Source organism: Mytilus californianus, unplaced genomic scaffold (genome assembly GCF_021869535.1).
Source record: "Mytilus californianus isolate M0D057914Y unplaced genomic scaffold, xbMytCali1.0.p SCAF_7, whole genome shotgun sequence".
In the NCBI taxonomy this organism is placed as follows: Eukaryota; Metazoa; Mollusca; class Bivalvia; order Mytilida; family Mytilidae; genus Mytilus; species Mytilus californianus.
Window position 1 is genome coordinate 107,014,856 of NW_026262723.1, and position 19,024 is coordinate 107,033,879.

The window sequence follows — 19,024 nt, forward strand, 5'->3', positions numbered from 1 at the left end:
TATTTGCTACATAGAATCATTTCAAGGTCTACATGTTTCACAGTGTTCACCTGACCTTGACCTCATTTCATGGATCAGTGATCAACATAAAGGTTTTATGGTTTAGTCTGTTTCATATATACTATAAGGGGGCCTCGGTGGCCGAGTGGTCTAAGTAGTTACTACTGTAATCACTAGCCAGTCAACACTGAGGTTGTGAGTTCGAACCCCGTTGTGCGGGTGCACTCGACTCCAATCTTAATTGACTAGGATTGTCAGTTTTCCTATCGAAGGTCGGTGGTTTTCTCCGGGCACTCCGGCTTCCTCCACCAATAAAAACTGGCCGCCACAAAATAGCCCAAAAGCAGTGCTTAAAAGTGGCGTTAAAACACCAAAAATCAAAATCAATCTATATACTATAAGTAATTTGTCACTTGTATTTGGTTATTGGTCCAGGAATGATTGTAAGGTGAATTGTTTGTCTGGCAGGGTTCAACTTACTATGTACTTAATTTTCTGGATCTGAATAAACATGTAAAGTTAGAATTATGTGATACATGTATGGTTTAAACTTGAACCTAAAAATTATCAACATAAAATACATTCAGGATTAGTAAAGCAAGTTGGACATTTCAGCAAGTGCACTCTTGTTTAAGAGTCTCTTCACATTTCAACAGTTACATTTTTCTTGTTGTTTAATTTTTTTCTAATTTTGATATTCTGTGATGAAAGTAAAAAAGGATTGAATTAATACAAAACTTAATAAGACATCAAGTATTTCTGGTATATTATAAATAACATTTTTAATAAAATCTTTGATGTGGATTAAAAGTATACTTGTTGTTGAAGATTTTTTAACATCATTTAGAAATTTAATGATCAAAATTTGAGTTTACTGGTGGTGCCTAAGCAGAGCATATATATTTGCAACCATCAAATCAAAAACTTCATGCCTTCAAATCTTCAAATACAATACAATGTACAGTAATCTTAGTTCTAATGAAACTGATATAAAACACTGTTTAAACCATTTCAAAATTAATTACATGATTCTGTGCTATCTCTCATAACTCAGACTATCAATCATGGAATTGATGTTTTGAAATTTGTGGCATATCTCATAAAAGTTAAATGTTACACACAATGCTATATAAGAATTCTAGTTAGCTATGTAATTCCACCCAACTACCGTACTTTAACTGACACTTTGGTTTAATTTTTTGATTACATTCTCATGATAATAAACAACTCTATGAACATATAATACTACAAAACACCATTAAACATACTTAAAGAAAACTAAGTTTAATGTTAGTTTTGGAAAATTTTCAAACATACGAGCAGTTAATTTTAAAGGTAAATGTATGATATATTTGATAAATTAGCAGTAGGCATATGTTTTTGTGAAAATTACAATGCACTTAACATCATCCATGCTATTAACTATTATCTTCCTTATACAACAGGTGTTTAGGTAACAGGTTAATTACACTAAGATATGCACATTCTTACACTGCTTATAAATATTCTTCTGTTATATAACTAAGATTTATGGCTATTTTTTTCCGTTGCCTAAGGATGTTTTCAAGTAAACAACTAATATAGGGAATCTGGTGTAAACTTAGTCATAAAAGTATCTTATGTAGGTAATATAAGAATATTGTAGTGAAGTTTGTTTTTGTAGTATGAAAATCTTTTATATTGTTTTCTGCACTTGTTTATTGGACCATTTATTGACCTCCCCTTTGTCCGTCTGTTTTCTCAGTGTTTACTTGATAAATGACCAGCCCCATCACGGAAGCAACCTTTCTTTCATATTGAGTATATTTATCTCCTTTTCCTTTTAGAGTTTATTAATTACAAAAGTTTAAGGAATTTATGTCTGTCAGACAGGTGTCATTTGACTTTAGGTATCATTTTCATGTTTCAGTTGTCAAATGAAAACATTTAAGGTTAAAGAGTGCAATTATTCGTAATGCATTTTCCATAGGGTACCAGTGTTGTTCCATAATTTATTTCTTGAAGACTACACAACTAAAAAAAAATGGGTAGCAGTTCCTGTTAATGTCGGCGTTGTATAACAGCCCAAAAAATATAGATGATCATGTGTCAAAAATTGACTTATAATACAGTTGAAACACAACGTTTATTTTTATCACTTAATGAAAAAGGCAATTTTTTAATGTCTCCTACATTCAGAAATTGAATATATTTTCCGTACTTTGTATAATATGAATTTGATTTACTGGATTTTTTTAAATCTAAATGGATAAGCTTTCGATATAAAAATAATTCCAATCCATACAAGATTCTAGTCTGAGTACCATCATGGGGTATTAGCATTGCACATCTCATTACCATGGAGATTATTTGGCCCCGCCCCCTCAGTCAAGGTCTATTGACTTTGAAACTCTGCTTAGTTTACATGTATTAGTTTGTGATTAGGTCAGTTTACGGGGAACCACTAGTGGTAGGTCAATGATATTTGATATGCAGTTGTAAAAGCATTGGCATATCTCATTTTCATGGAGATTATTTGGCCCTGCCTCCTCATTCATGGTCTATTGACTTTGAAACTTTTGCTTAGTTTTCATGTATTAGTTTGTGATTAGGTCAGTTTAAGGGGAACTGTTAGTGGTAGGTCAATGATAATTGGTATGCAGTTGTATAAGCATTAGCACATCTCATTTCAATGGAGGATATTTGGTCTTTACCCCTCATTCATGGTCTATTGACTTTGAAACTTTTGCTTAGTTTACATGTATTAGTTTGTGATTAGGTCAGTTTAAGATGAACCACTAATTTTAAGTCAATGATATTTGGTATGCAAATGTATTGGCATTTGCAAGTTTCATTTCCATGGAGATTATATAACCCCACCCCTTAATTATGGTTCATTGACTTTGAAACTTTTACATAGTTTACAAGTTAATGTTTGTGTTTAGGTTTGTTTAAAGGGAACGACTTATGAAAACTCAATGATATTTGGTTTGCAGTTGTTTTAGCATTGGCACATCTCATTTCCATGGAGATTGTTTAGCCCTGTACCTTCAGTCATGGTTCATTGACTTTGAATATTTCATAACTTACATGTTAAAGTATTGCTATTTTTTAATTTCAACATTTGCATTATCAAAATAACAAATAGGCGAGACATATCTCTGTGTTAACAGTTTATGTATCGGTAGAATATATCTGTTAACCAGCTAAGATATTAAACAGAACAAGATTTTTATGCGATTATGGGTGTCCAGTATTGTCATAAATAGTTGTTCTTTGCCACTAAATAAAGGTTCTAAAACTTTGAAGATTGGTACAACCTGAACTATAATGGTAAACTAAGAATACATACACTTTATAGTTTAATATTTACTGATTTACTTAACCTTTGGTAATTGCCTCATTATAAAGGAATTTATAGGTTTTTTACATTATTTATTTTGAATATTTGCCAATGAAGTCCAGTAATGACCACATAACAGCAATATGATGTTAGAGGGACTTCTGACTTTATTTATCAAAAAGCAACAATCCTGACAACTTATCTGATAAATCATAAAATCAGAGAGTGATTAGCTACATTAAAGTAAGAAGAGGTGAGAGGAAGGCCATTTTATACATTGATTACCATAGGGATTTAGACAGAGTGGCTTATGTATTATCTCAACTCAAATTATTGCAAGCATGGTAATGACCCAGGTTATTACCTGTAAATCTTTAACACTTAAGTTTATGTTGTATGCTTATAAACATTCAGGTGATGATTACTTTCTGATTTTTTTCAGGATCTGACTGCTATTGGAATAACTAAACCTGGTCATCGGAAGAGATTGAAAGCTGAAATTGCCAGACTTAACATTAGTGATGGCTTACCAGATTATAAACCTGTAGGTTTTTAACTTAAAACAATTGAATTTGGCATTCTAAATACTTGGAATCTCTACCCTGTTGTTTAATATATTCTTGTCATAGTATACACTTTTCTGGAATGTTTAGATTTTGTTAAATATATTCTTTTCATAGTATACACTTCTTCTCTGGAATGATTAGATTTTGTTTAATATAACCATGTCATAGTATACACTTCTTCTATGGAATGATTAAATTTGGTTTAATATAACCTTGTCATAGTATACACTTCTTCTCTGGAAGGATTAGATTTTGTTTAATATATTCTTGTCATAGTATACACTTCTTCTCTGGAATGGTTAGATTTTGTTTAATATATTCTTGTCATAGTATACACTTCTTCTCTGGAATGATTAGATTTTGTTTAATATATTCTTGTCATAGTATACACTTCTTCTCTGGAATGGTTAGATTTTGTTTAATATATTCTTGTCATAGTATACACTTCTTCTCTGGAATGGTTAGATTTTGTTTAATATATTCTTGTCATAGTATACACTTCTTCTCTGGAATGATTAGATTTTGTTTAATTTATTCTTGTCATAGTATACACTTCTTCTCTGGAATGGTTAGATTCTGATGATACAGACTTAGTTAGTTTACCTTCCATATTAATTCATGGGGACTATTCTGTAAATGGTATTTTAAAATTATGGACTGGTTTCGTTACCATCTGCCAAGTATCCTCTAGTCCAGAGAAGCTGTGAAGGAATAAAACATACCAAAGACTTGTCATCATCTCCAAATATCTACATACCAAAACATACCATGTCTGTTTTAACTAACTCTCTGGCTGTTTGGCGAACAGTTTGACAATGAAACGACTAAGAATTAACGTAGTAAAAGCTTAAAAAAGAAAAAAAGGAGGATTTGGAAATTAAGATAATGAGTTTTAAATTGCTGAGTTTCAACTGTACATACTATTCAATAAAGTAAACTTTCTTTTTCACCCAATAAAACTTAATTGCATTGGCTAATAAGAAACAATGGTAGGTTTGAAGACATCAAATTAAGTTTGATTGAACAGAGGTAATACCATGTGACATTTATAGCTGTGTTAACTCTAGTATTGATATTGTACTTGTTATGTACATGGCACTAGAATGATCGAAAATAGCATATTCTAATAAGCAACTTGTTATAAATCTTCTAATTAACATATAGAAAGCTACAAATTAGCAATTATTGAGCAGATGCCAATTGGTACTTAGGAGGGAAAATATTGATTATGGTTAGATTTTTGCTTTTAAAGTTATTTTGTCATTTCATACAGTGTAGCATTGAACACGATGTAAAACAAAGATCTGTGATGTAATAATACAGTAAAATCTATACAAAAACTGAAGTTTTTAGGCAGATGCCATAATTGCCATACATTTTATATTAAAATGACTATATGGGAATATGGTCTCTTATATGAGTGCATTAAATTTTTTTTTACTTTTCTTACATTTTTATGTGTATAAATAGTTCATTCTCTATGCATTCTTGGCAATTTATTTGGTGAAGAAACCATTGACATTGTTTGTTTATGAATAGAAAAATCTTTCATGGTGAATGGATGAATACCTTACCAGAGTCCTGATGTAAATTTTGTACTTGCATCTTTTACCCCCAAATATTAGGTCCATTATCCTATAGATATGTGTTAAGGTAAAGTATTATGGTAGATTTTTGTTTTGTAGAATACAGTAGAAGATTGGCTTCACTTATTACATTTAGAGCAGTACTGTAAAACCTTAACTAGTCAAGGATATGCTGATATAGACAGTGTTACTGATATTAGTTGGGAAGATTTAGAAGAAATTGGAATTTCTAAATTGGGTATGTATTGTTTTAGATGATTGGTCATTGTGTAATTTAATCATAAAGTGAAACAACTAGGAACCATTGAAATAACTGTTGTGTAATAAAGCTGAAATTTGAGAGAATACTGCAGTACACATGTCCATCCTACTGAACTTGGTTTGCCTGGGGTTTCATTGCAATTGACACCTGTTGCAAGTATTTCATCTGATGAGTTAACATATATGTTTTAAACACAAGCAATTGGTCAGGACAGATTCCTTTTTGGTTTGTCAATTTATGTGCAAATTGTAGATCAATAATAAAACTAAAAGATATTGCAGGGACTTATGTTCTTCAGTTACACAACTTTAATAATCATTTGATGACTATGTGATATTTTAAGTTAGGTTAGGTAAACTATATTTGGCCTGCAGAATCAATTAACAAGTCTTTCTGACAGGAATTACCTAACTTTGACCTCATTTTCATTGTTTGTTCTTTTAATGTTATTTTTTCTCAATTTGTTCAGTTCCTAATAGCTGTCTGACAGGAGCATGTTTACCTAGACCTATTTCATTGCTTCCAAAAACCATTAGATAATAATCAATTGAGCAAGCTAGATATTTAAGCTTGTATTCTATTGTGTTTAAAATAGTTGCATTAAGAATCAAACATACATCTTAGTTTCAAGCAGTATATAGGATCTCCCTTTAGTTGTGTTTTTTTCTTCATCTCTGTATTGTGAATTTTGACATCTTTGAATGATAACTTTTCTGAATTAGTCTTGAAATAAGGAGATGTGGTATGATTGCCAATGAGACTTCTATCCACCAAAGATCAAGGGACTAGGATATAAATAACTACAGGTCCTATACAACTTTCAAGAAAATAAAAAATCCATACTGAATAGTAAACTTTAAAAGGCTTTGAGATTACAAAATGTGAAACAATTCAAAAGCAAAAACTGTCACAGTTTAATCTAATGAACATGTATGTATTTACCAAGCCTCATGATAATCCATTTAGATTGAGTATGCCATTACATTACCTTGGATGGTACTTGTTACAAGCAGTAAATGAGGGTTTATCGAAGACCATTACTTTTAAAATCTGCTGCATAAGTATCTAAGTATAGCATCTTTAAGAAGTTTTAGAGTGCTGCCTCTTTGGTGATGTTCTTTTGAACTTGTAGTAATTACATTGTATTTATAAATTATTTTATATGATATGCAACCCAGTATTTGGCAAATATAGCTCATTGCATTAAATATTGTTTTTAAGTTTCGCTGCAATGAGTTGAGACATATTATTTTAGAGAAAGATTTAGTTGTAACATCTTTAATAATATTCTATTGGTATTTATAGGTCATCAGAAAAAAATAATGCTAGCAGTGGATAGATTAAAAAGAATTGTATCTAATGCTAAAAGACAATCCACTTTAGATGGAAAACGAGGATCAGCAGAAATTCTAGATCCACCACATAATAATATTTCAAATCGCCATTCTGGAGAGGCCATGTACAATCATCGACCTAGAAAATCTTCTTCTGGAGAAAGTTTGAACAATAGTGAACAAATGTATAATAGTTCTCCGGCAAGGCAAAGAGGTAGTGATGGAAGCTTGGACTCTTGTTTTTTCCCGAACAGTCCAACTACCAAAGCATTTCAACCAGATGTTGTGGCAATTCAAGTTAAACGTAATCAGTCGTCACCTAATTCTTCTTTGACAAAAGATATGGCAGGTCAAACAATAACTTATCAATCTTTTCAGGGACCCTCTAGACGTTCAAATGAATTTGATCGTGATAGCACACCAACAGAAGAAATTGATAATGGTTATAGGGCACCACTGCCTATGGCCCCTATTGTTCCTAAAGTTATGAATAAGCCTAAGCCAGTTGCTAAGATTGTTGCAAAAGCAAAACGTTCAAGTAAAGAATACTCACCAGACTTTGTGGAGGCAGAAAAATTAACTGAGTATTTAGAAGATCATATTGAAAAATCAGTGACTACAGGAAATGGAGGATTTAAACGACAGAAAAGTGACCTTGGATCAGAGACTGTATATGATTCCCCGAAACACTCCCCCTACAATTCAGGCCTGAATAACTCTATGTCTCAGTCATGTCCACCAGGTGTCTCTGGACCTCTTCATTCATCAACACCAATAAAGAAAGTCCCTCCTCCACCTCCTCCCAAACGAAGTAATTCAATATCTAAACAAAGCCAATTAGAATATAGTATACAGAAATCTCTCGAGAATTCACCGTATGCTGCAAGTGTGCCAAATACTGGCAATAATTCACCCAACATTGTTGACAGTTATTATGTTCAAAATTCCAATAGAAATTCTGGAGGTAATTCTCAGAACAATGTGAATAGTTGTAAGGTACCACCAGTAAGTGTTTCATCAACTTCAGGCAATTTTCAGTATGCTGGTAGTATACCTAAATCAGCTGTTCCAAAACTTCAACCTAAACCGGTTATCTCAACAAAGCCTGCTGTGTCGCCTAAACCTAAGAAATCAGTAAAAGTGGCCTCAGAGCAAAATTCATTTGCTAGTTGTGTACAAAGTCTGTCACAAAAATTTGGCAGTAAATGTGGTGAAGTGATCAGTCCTGATGATATGGTTAATTCTGACGGAGAAGACTTTCCACCACCACCGCCACCAATAGCTATGGATATAATTACACCTAAACTTCATAATTATGGAATACCTAGTAAAGAGGATATGCATGGTGAAGAGTATAGACTCCAGTATCAGAGACAAGTTAGTGCAAATAGTGTACAAGGTACTGAAACACGAACATCTACTTGTAGTGCTGTTCAGTCTATGCGGTCAAACCAGGGGCATGAGTCAGTGGCAAACATGTCAGACAATCATAGTGTTCATAACAATTCATTTTCTTCGCCAATATTAAGAAGTACCTCATTACGAACAAGTCCGACTAAGGAGCCACCAATACTGTCTCACATGACAAAAGATTCTCATGTTGGGTCTCATGTGCCTGTCTCTTCACATAATCAGAACCAAAATACATCATCATTCAGAAGATATAATGGTAGTCTCAGTGATTCAACAACTACAATGAGATCGGAAGAAAATGTAGTGAAACATTTAAAAAGTGTAGGATCACCTCAGATTAAACCAAAACCTAGACGAGAATATTTAATTAAAGAAAATCATGTACCGGTAGGTGGTAGAGAAAAAACACCGCCATATGGAACTCTCAAACGGAATGATTCTACGTCAAGTCATGACTCTAATATATCAACATCCAGTGTGGAATCTAATACCTTACCGTTTGCTAATGAAAACGTAGGAACAATTAAACAACGAGCACCTCCTTCTAAAACATCTATAGTGCAAATTAATGAGGGTGAAAACGACCTCAATCCATCCTTATTTACTCAGAGGTCTGAAACAATGACAGCATCTCTACAAAAAAGAGGTAAACAGTTAAGATCAGATATTATCATCATATGAAATATTAGTGATAATCGAAAAGAGTTGTTAAGAGGTAACATCTAGATTTTTACTGAAGATTTTTCATGATGAGGTTACTTCTTTCAGAAAAGACCATTCATAAAAAGTTAACTTTTACTAAAAGAGACATTTGATCAGGGTCTACGGAAAGGAAACTACTGTATAATGCTACAAGGCTTTAGTGGCTATCTTTTATCTTTTCAGTTTTTTTTACCATTTAAGGAATCTGTTAAATAACCAGGTGATCACACACCAAAACAAAAACAGGATGTTATTTTGAAAAGTTTGTTACACAATTTTAGTTAAGTTTGAGACTTTCAGAGCCAACTTATATACAGTATATTTAGGTATGATGTCAATTTTTATAACCATGACAATCACATGATCAATGTGCAGTCTCATTTAGGTTTATACACCAAATCACTTTTAACTTATTGTGAATTATCAGGGTAATATGCTACAAGTAAAAACATAAAGGCCAATAAAATCAGACAATGTATGATTGGACTTTCAATCAAAATTTTTGGAGGGAAATTTATGTTTTGACAAGATGGAAAAAAAGGATAGTTTAAACCTACTTTTATTTTTTACAGATGTCATTCATGAACAAACAGGAAGTAATGGTTTAGATAAAAAGTAAGTAATTCATGTTTCCTTCATTTTCATTATCTTTATTAAATTTATTTCATATTCAGGATCATGTAACGTATACTTACAAGATCTTTACTAAATCAGACCTTACGTGGAAATCAACTGATCTACACAAACTCTTAAAACTGAAATTCTTATGAAGGTGAAAGTGACTAATTCTTCTTAATCTCATTATGTTGTATATAAGGATGTTAAGCAATGTCTATTTACATAGATTGAAGTTGAATTTCGAAGTAATGTCTATCGTGTTTTCCTGTCTATGGAGACATCATTTTTCAGATAACAACAAAGATGTGAACAATTACAGGTCAATGTACAACCTTCAACAATGAGCAAGACATTACTGTATAGTATAAGAGGATATTCCATTAGAATAGATGTTGTAGGGTAGGAATAGACTTTCAAACATACATACTTACCTTGAGTTGTTTTACTTACATCAAATGGACAAACAACAATAGATTACCAATGACCCCTGTCCAAAATAAAACTTCGATTACTTACATCAAATAGACAAACAACCATAGATGACCAACAACCCCTGTCCAAAAATAAAACTTCACTTCCTATGTTCCCACATTCTTTTTAATGGAATAGCCCTAATCTATATAGGGGCACTGGGCTGACGAAATTAAATACAATTTAAAAGAGATAACCAATGTCCTGATATATGCAACAGTGTTGTAAGAATTCAACAAAAACTATAATTCTTTGTAAACAGCCTGACTTATCATATCAGAACTTTATTTGCTTTTGATGTTCTGTAGATGTTAGTATGATATTGTAAAATATAAAGGAAATTTCCTCAAAATATTATCAGAAAGATGTTTCTTGCTTATTTCATATCTGTATTTGTTGACTTCATGTTACAAAGACTAACTGATGAACTGGATGCTATGTTGGAAGGAGAAGCTATATGCAATGGATGACTTTAATATTAACCTTAGTTCTGTAGATGTTATTATGATATTGTAAATAAGTTATAAAACAATTTTCATGAAAATCTTATCAGAAAGATGATCCTGCCATGTTTCACCTCAATATGTGTTGACTTTTTATAATAGATTTTGAAGCATATAACCTTAAATATTTTGTATTGTGTGTTTTACAGTTCAGAAGATGTTCTGACGGATATTGACTTCATGTTACAAGGATTAACTGATGAACTCGATGCTATGTTAGAAGATGAAGCTATTTGTAATGGATGACCTCATTATTAACCTTAGTGTCACATGTCTGTTACAGTCATCAGTCCTGGTTCCTTGTCTCATTTCAGCTGTGCTTATCTATTCATCGGGTGCTTTACAGATTACTACCTCCTAATCCAGTAGTTCAATGGTCCTGTAATTTGTCATCAACAGTAAAACTACTAGAGAAACTTGATAGAAAAATAAGAGTGATATGTTTAATGTCAAAATATCAATGGCCACAGTATTTGACATAATATCAGTGACCAAAAAACATAATAATATCAATGACCAAAGAATATATAAAAAATATCAGTGACCAAAACACATCATAACATCTTAGACCAGAGTAATAATGTCAGTGACCACAGTATATGATCTATCAATGACCACAATACACAACATAACATCAATGACTTCAAGAGAAGTAGTACCATCGATATGAGATCTTGATTCAATGAAAGATACATCACATTTCATTATATATAATGGGTATCTGAAGGGTATATTTTAATTTTAAGGTGCTGAACATAATACACATGTTTAAGATCCTTTCACAGATTTCTATCATAAAAGCCTTGTTTTCATTGACATAAACAAATATCAGACACTGTACAAATTTTGATTGTGTTCACTTTAGTCACTTTCTTGCCTTGGACAATTTGATCGTAGAAACTGTGATTTGTACTTTGTAAATGAGTTTTGTGATTTTAATGTATGAAAATTAATTATCTGGTAGTTAGATAAAGTAGTGATCATATTTTAGAGGAGATTTCTTATTTTACAGCTTACAGATTGTATGTTTATCTGAATTATGATAATAACAAGGTGCTCCCTTATATTTATATGTCTATGATTAAATTTTGGTAAAGGTCTGTTTCTGATATAGCAGTCTTAAACATACACCTGTAGACTTTGATAATCCTTCATGTAGTGTATCAAGTTAGTTTCCCTGTCAATTTTAGAGAAAGACAATATCATAGGCTATGTATTTATGAAATCTAACAGATCAAGTCTAAGGTAACTGGTATGAAAAATTGAAATTGCAATTACAGCCTATTATTGAAATAAGATTATTTGGTCATAGCATATATGAACTTACATACTAGTATTAGAAACAGACCTTCTTGTCTTACTTTGTGTGACCTTGATAAACAAAAAACTTAAATTTCTGTTACTTGTATATAAATTATAAAAATTGTTATTGCACTTGACTTTCAATAGTAATGTTGTTTATTTTCATATAAATAAATATTGTTTGTTTTCTTCAAAAATAAGCACAGTATTGCTCACAATATCATATAATACATAATATCAAATTTTATGATTTTTATTTGGGTTTTTTCAGGATTTTTTCCCCCCATCATGCTATACATATTGTTGCGAAAATCCCTCAAAATCTTTCCCTATTTGGCAAGGGTTTATTCTATCCAAATGCATACGAGTTCATTACCATTATTTAACTTCAAAAAAATTCCAACATAACTACAAAAAAAATCCAGCTATACCAAATCTCTATGGAAGATTAAATGTTTATTATTGGAGGAAAAGATATATTGGTAAAACATTATATAATGTTGCAACTAGGCATATTCCTCAGTAGACGACCGTGCAAGGGCTGTATAGCCAGTCAAGGTCGTTAAAAACTTCCATTTGTATTCCTCAGTCCCAATATAAACACACAATAATGACTTATTTAAGAAATTTTATTGCACTCTAAATTTTAGTATAGTGAAATGCCTCCAAAGGTGATGTATGTCTTAGTTGAAATTATTGTACTATTCAACAGTTGTGAGAATGTCATTAATGGATTTTTGAAGAAAAACAGGATAGGAAATTTACAGAAAGATTTTTGTTTACGGAGTTTAATGAGATTTGCATGGTTGTACTCAAGTGCCTGTTAATTTGCTACCTCTTTGATACTTTATATAAAGGGAGGTAACTCAATAAAAATACTATTGTGATATGTGGTTGTGTGATCATTTTTCTGGCAGTTTTTTTTTTTATTTAGAGATTGCAAAATACGAAATGCACTGTATATTTGAACAGTTAAGCCTTAAAGTAGATAAAATTACATAGTATTATAATAATATATATGTTCTTATAGTTTGTTATAGTCCTAGTGGCATAATGGGTCCAGTTTGACCGACTGGTCCTTGTTTGTTTGGTGGTCTAAATACCTATTGGGATTCATTCTTCATTGGCATTAATAAACACCTCACAATAATTTCTGAATTTACAGTATATAAAGATATATGTGTTTGGTCCAATCAGATTTGATGGAAATGAAATTCAGGGAAAATAAATAAAACATATTTCTTCTGTTCTATTCCAACTGTAACTGAGCAGTTATAATATGTTAAAAGTGATTACCTAAAATATAGAATATCAGTCATTGATTATCTGACTAAAAAATTATCTTTCTTTCAGATTTTAGTTTTCGTTTTTTTGGTAGAATGAAAGAAAGATAATTCTAGTTATATGTAATATTTGTTTATTCATGGAATCCCTTGATCTATAAAGGTTGTAAAATAAAACGTGTGGTTCTGACTATTGTGAACTTGCCTACTTGAAATCAGTTTTGATAGTAATATCATTTAGCAAGTAAATCTTATTGAAAGTTTTACATCACTTCTTTCTCCTTGAAAGTTTTACCAGTTTTCAGTGATATTATATTCTGTAAGGACATAAAGAGTTTGGGATGATTTTCTGCAAATTAAATAACAGACCTTAAATTTCTCTTTCTTGTATCAATTAAATTGCAAATACCAAATGTAAAACAAAATATGTTTTATTCTACAAACAAACAGTTTCGTTTTACATTAAATAATGGAAACAAAATACATTGAAGAAATAGAATTGTGACAGAATTTGAGACTGATAGAAATGTACTGTCAAGTTCATGTAGGTCTCTTGCAAGAAAGAAAATTGCATTTATATATAAACTGTAGAAATATAATGAAAAAGATGATGATTTCTTGGTTGTTTAGTGTGTGTCTTTTTGACAAATTGGTAACCTAAGGAAGCATACATATTGGAATGTTTGTAGTAAAGCAAGAGTTTTCTTGAATTATTTTTTATAACTGTCTGCAGTTGGTCCTCATGATTGGGTAATGAGTTTTCTACAACTGTTCAAAGAATTTCTCATATTTTGACCAAAAAAATTTGTAAGTACATTTCCAGAGAGTTTCTTAACCAATAAACTGCTATTAAACTGGCCACTAGATCTTGCATAAATATGATACAGCATTTAAACTTGTGCTTCAATTTCTGACTATTCATGAAGAGTGCCTTTGTCATACATTATATTAAACATTGATACACTATGAAGGAAATCTCTTTGAATGAGAAATTTTTTTTACATAATAAAATTCATTGGAAGCAATTTAGCATAATATTTTGCTTATGAATCTGCACTTGTGCTTGGAGGGTTTTATTTATGCATACACAGCATTTTTTGTGCTCTTTAAGAAATTTTATGATTGCATGTTTGAAATGATTTGAGCTTTTCTATAGTTAATGAGGACATAATTAATTATGTAATTAAGAAAGATATAATTAATTATGTAGTTGTTCTGTTATTGTTTATTTATTTATCGTTAAATGTTTACAAACTATTGTAAATATTAAAATGCCAAAAAGATGTATGAAATTAAACAGGAAATAATAAAAAATGAAAGTATACAATGACTTGTTTATTAAATTGGTGTATCTTGGTCATGTAGTCACACCCTATTACCTGTTATCAGTACGGCACAATGACTTGTTTTTATACGACCGCAAACATTTTTGCGGTCGTATTTTGGTATGACGTTGGCGTCGTCGTCCGAAGGCACATTGGTTTTCGCACTCTAACTTTAGTTTAAGTTAATGGATCTCTATGAAATTTTACCATAAGGTGAAATACCACAAAAGGAAGGTTGGGATTGATTTTGGGGGTTATGGTACCAACAGTTAAGGAATTAGGGGCCAAAAATAAGCATTTTCTAGTTTATAGACAATAACTTGTGGAACAGTGTATGGATCTCTTTGAAATTATACCACAAGGTTCCATACCACAAAGGGATGGTTAGGATTTGCTTTGGGGGGTTATGGCTCAAACTGTTTAGGAATTAGGGGCAAAAAGGGGGAAAAAACAAGGTTGTCCTGGTTAATGGACAAATACTTTAGTACAAAACATAATTTAAAGCAGTGTAAGGGAGATAAATCAAATACATCATTTGAATTACCTCCCTTACACTGCTTTTAAATTGTGTATAAAGTAATGGTTAATGAACAATTAAATACAAAGTTTTGATTACTTCCCGTACACTGCTTTTAAATTATGTTTAAAGAAATGCATATTTATAAAGGAAGACCAGTAAAAATATCTGCAAATGTTGCATTTTTTTTTTTTTTACAAAAAAATCCACATGAAAGATTTGACACCATATTTTTAATTCTATTATAAAATAGATTAAGTTAGTACTATGGAAAATTTAAAGGGGTAATAATGGTTGCAAACTCCATTGGAAATTTGAATTGAGATTATGACCATATCTTCAGGGAAAGATTTTTTTTGGGGGGAAAAGGGGGGGGGGGGGGGGGGGGTGGGTAAAAACAAATTGTGGGAAAGTCCAGTTTTCAAATTGGTCTACATTAAGGTCCAAAGGGTCCAAAATTAAACTTAGTTTGATTTTAACAAAAATTGAATATATGGGGTTCTTGTATATGCTGAATCTAAACATGTATTTAGATTTTTGATTTTGGGCCCAGTTTTCAAGTTGGTCCAAATTGGGGTCCAAAATTAAACTTTGTTTGATTTCAACAAAAATTGAATATATGGGGTTCTTTGATATGCTGAATCTAACCGTGAATTTAGATTTTTGTCGAGCCTGCGACATAGGGATAGTGATCCGGCGGCGTTAGCTAACTTCTTAAAAGCTTTATATTTTAGAAGGTGGAAGATCTGGATGCTTCATACTTTGTATATGGATGCCTCATGTTACGAAGTTTCCGTCAGTCACATGTCCAATGTCCTTGACCTCATTTTCATGGTTCAGTGACTACTTGAAAAAAAAGTTAAGATTTTTTGTAATGTTAAATTCTCTCTTATTATAAGTAATAGGATAACTATATTTGGTATGTGCGTACCTTGCAAGGTCCTCATGCCCGTCAGACAGTTTTCACTTGACCTCGACCTCATTTCATGGATCAGTGAACAAGGTTAAGTTTTGGTAGTCAAGTCCATATCTCAGATACTATAAGCAGTAGGTCTCCTATATTTGGTATATGGAATGATTGTAAGGTGTACATGTCCAACTGGTAAGTGTCATCTGACCTTGACCTCATTTTCATGGTTCAGTGGTCAAAGTTAAGTTTTTGAGTTTTGGTCTTTTTTTCTAATACTATATGCAATAGGTCAACTATAAATGGTGTATGGAAATATTTTATGATGTATATGTCAGTCTCACAGGTTTTATTTGACCTTGACCTCATTTTCATGGTTCTTTTCTCAGTGTTAAGTTTTTGTGTTTTGGTCTGCTTTTCTTCAACTATAAGCAATAGATCAACTATATTTGATGTATGGAAGGATTGTAAGGTATGTCTGTTTGGCAGGTATCATCTGACCTTGACCTCATTTTCATGGTTCATTGGTCAATGTTAAGTAAAATCAATGGTTAGTAAAGAAGGCGAGACATTTCAGCGTGTGCACTCTTGTTAATTTTGGGTCCCGTATTTTAAATTGGTCTACATTAAGGTCGAAAGGGTCCAAAATTAAACTTAGTTTGATTTTAACAAAAAATGAATTCTTGATGTTCTTTGATATGCTGAATCTAAACATGTGTTTAGATTTTTGATTATGGGCCCAGTTTTCAAGTTGGTCCAAGTTGGGGTCCAAAATTAAACTTTGTTTGATTTCAACAAAAATTGAATATATGGGGTTCTTTGATATGCTGAATCTAACCATGTATTTAGATTTTTTATTTGTGGGCCCCGCTATCAAATTGGTTCATATTGAGGTCAAAAGGGTCCAAAATTAAACTTTGTTTGATTTCATCAAACATTGAATTATTGGGGTTCTTTGATATGCCAAATCTAACCTTATATTTAGATTTTTAGTTTTGGGTCCCGTTTTTATACGCCCGTTTACGGGACGTATTATTTAAATTGGTCTACATTAAGGTCCAAAGGGTCCAAAATTAAACTTAGTTTAATTTTAACAAAAATTGAATTCTTGGGGTTCTTTGATATGCTGAATCTAACCGTGTATTTAGATTTTTAATTTTGGGTCCCGTTTTTTAAATTGGTCTACATTAAGGTCCAAAGGGTCCAAAATTAAACTTAGTTTGATTTTAACAAAAATTGAATTCTTGGGGTTTGATATGCTGAATCTAAACATGTGTTTAGGTTTTTGATTATGGGCCCAGTTTTCAAGTTGGTCCAAGTTGGGGTCCAAAATTAAACTTTGTTTGATTTCAACAAAAATTGAATATATGGGGATCTTTGATATGCTGAATCTAACCATGTATTTTGATTTTTGGGCCCCGTTATCAAATTGGTCCACATTGAGGTCAAAAGGGTCCAAAATTAAACTTTGTTTGATTTCATCAAATATTGAATTCTTTGGATTCTTTGATATGCTGAATCTAACCATGTATTTAGATTTTGGATATTGGACCATAATAGGTGAATGTCCAATTTAAAATTTTTAAGTTCTTAGACCACATTCATTCTGTGTCAGAAACCTATGCTGTGTCAAATATTTAATCACAATCCAAATTCAGAGCTGTATCAAGCTTGAATGTTGTGTCCATACTTGCCCCAACTGTTCAGGGTTCGACCTCTGTGGTCCTATCAAGCTGCGCCCAGCGGAGCATTTTATTTAATTTGGTCTATCTTGGTCATGTAGTCACACCCTATTACTAGCTATCAGTACGGCACAATGACTTGTTTATTAATTTGGTCTATCTTGGTCATGTAGTCACACCCTATTACCTGCTATCAGTACGGCACAATGACTTGTTTATTAATTTGGTCTATCTTGGTCATGTAGCCACACCCTATTACCTGCTATCGGTACGGCACAATGACTTGTTTATTAATTTGGTCTATCTTGGTCATGTAGTCACACCCTATTACCTGCTATCAGTACGGCAGATGCAATAGGTATCACTGGACAAAATCTGAGGTACAATAATCCATTGTATTGCAACGGCTATCAGAAAGGCAGATAAAAATATGATGTACACGAGAGCAAAAACAGTTGCTTTTAATGGCAATTAGTAACCGAGATCTTATTAGCTCACCGGGGCCCCATGTGAGCTTATGCCATCACTTGGCGTCCGTCGTTTTCCATCGTCTGTCGTCGTCGTCGTTGTCTGTTGTCGTCTGTCGTTGTCTGTCGTCGTAAACTATTTAAAAAATCTTCTCCTCTGAAACTACTGGGCCAAATACCTTCAAACTTTAACTAAATGTTCCTTAGGGTATCTAGTTTATAAATTTTTGATCCATCAACAAACATGGCCGCCATGGCTAAAAATAGAACATAGGGGTCAAATGCAGTTTTTGGCTTATATCTCAAAAACTAAAGCTTTTAGAGCAAATCTGACATGGGGTGAAATTGGTCAATTGGTTAAGATGTTCTGAAATTTTCAGACGAATCAAACAACCCTTTGTTAGGTTGCTGCCACCGAATTGGTAGTTTTAACAAAATTTTGCAGTTTTTTGTTATTATTTTAAATATTATTATAGATATATATTAACTGTAAGCAGCAATAATGTTCAGCAAAGTAAGATCTACAAAAAAGTTAATATGACCATAATTGTCAATTGACCCCTTAAGGAGTTATTGCCCTTTAAAGACAATTTTACACAATTTGTTCATCAAGTTTGCTAACATTTAAAATTCTTCTCCTCTGAAACTACTGGGCCAATTACCTTCAAACTTTAACTAAATGTTCCTTAGGGTATCTTGTTTATAAATTGTATCCGAAGCTTGTATCCATTGACAAACATGGCCGTAATGGCTAAAAATAGATT

At 32.0% G+C, this 19,024-nt stretch overlaps 1 protein-coding gene across 4 annotated transcripts in view; it reads left to right on the plus strand.

The window, feature by feature from the left end:
- The window catches only part of LOC127708269 (caskin-2-like), an 87,578-nt gene extending 72,889 nt beyond the window's left edge, over positions 1-14,689 (plus strand). For all 4 annotated transcript variants that reach the window (XM_052213110.1, XM_052213111.1, XM_052213112.1 and 1 more), the window contains 5 exons: positions 3,765-3,866; positions 5,574-5,712; positions 7,042-9,129; positions 9,758-9,800; positions 10,927-14,689. In XM_052213110.1, the coding sequence (XP_052069070.1) occupies positions 3,765-3,866; positions 5,574-5,712; positions 7,042-9,129; positions 9,758-9,800; positions 10,927-11,023 (2,469 nt within the window). In that variant the 3' untranslated portion in view covers positions 11,024-14,689. The remainder of the gene's footprint in view (positions 1-3,764; positions 3,867-5,573; positions 5,713-7,041; positions 9,130-9,757; positions 9,801-10,926) is intronic.
- Positions 14,690-19,024: the final 4,335 nt, after the last annotated feature.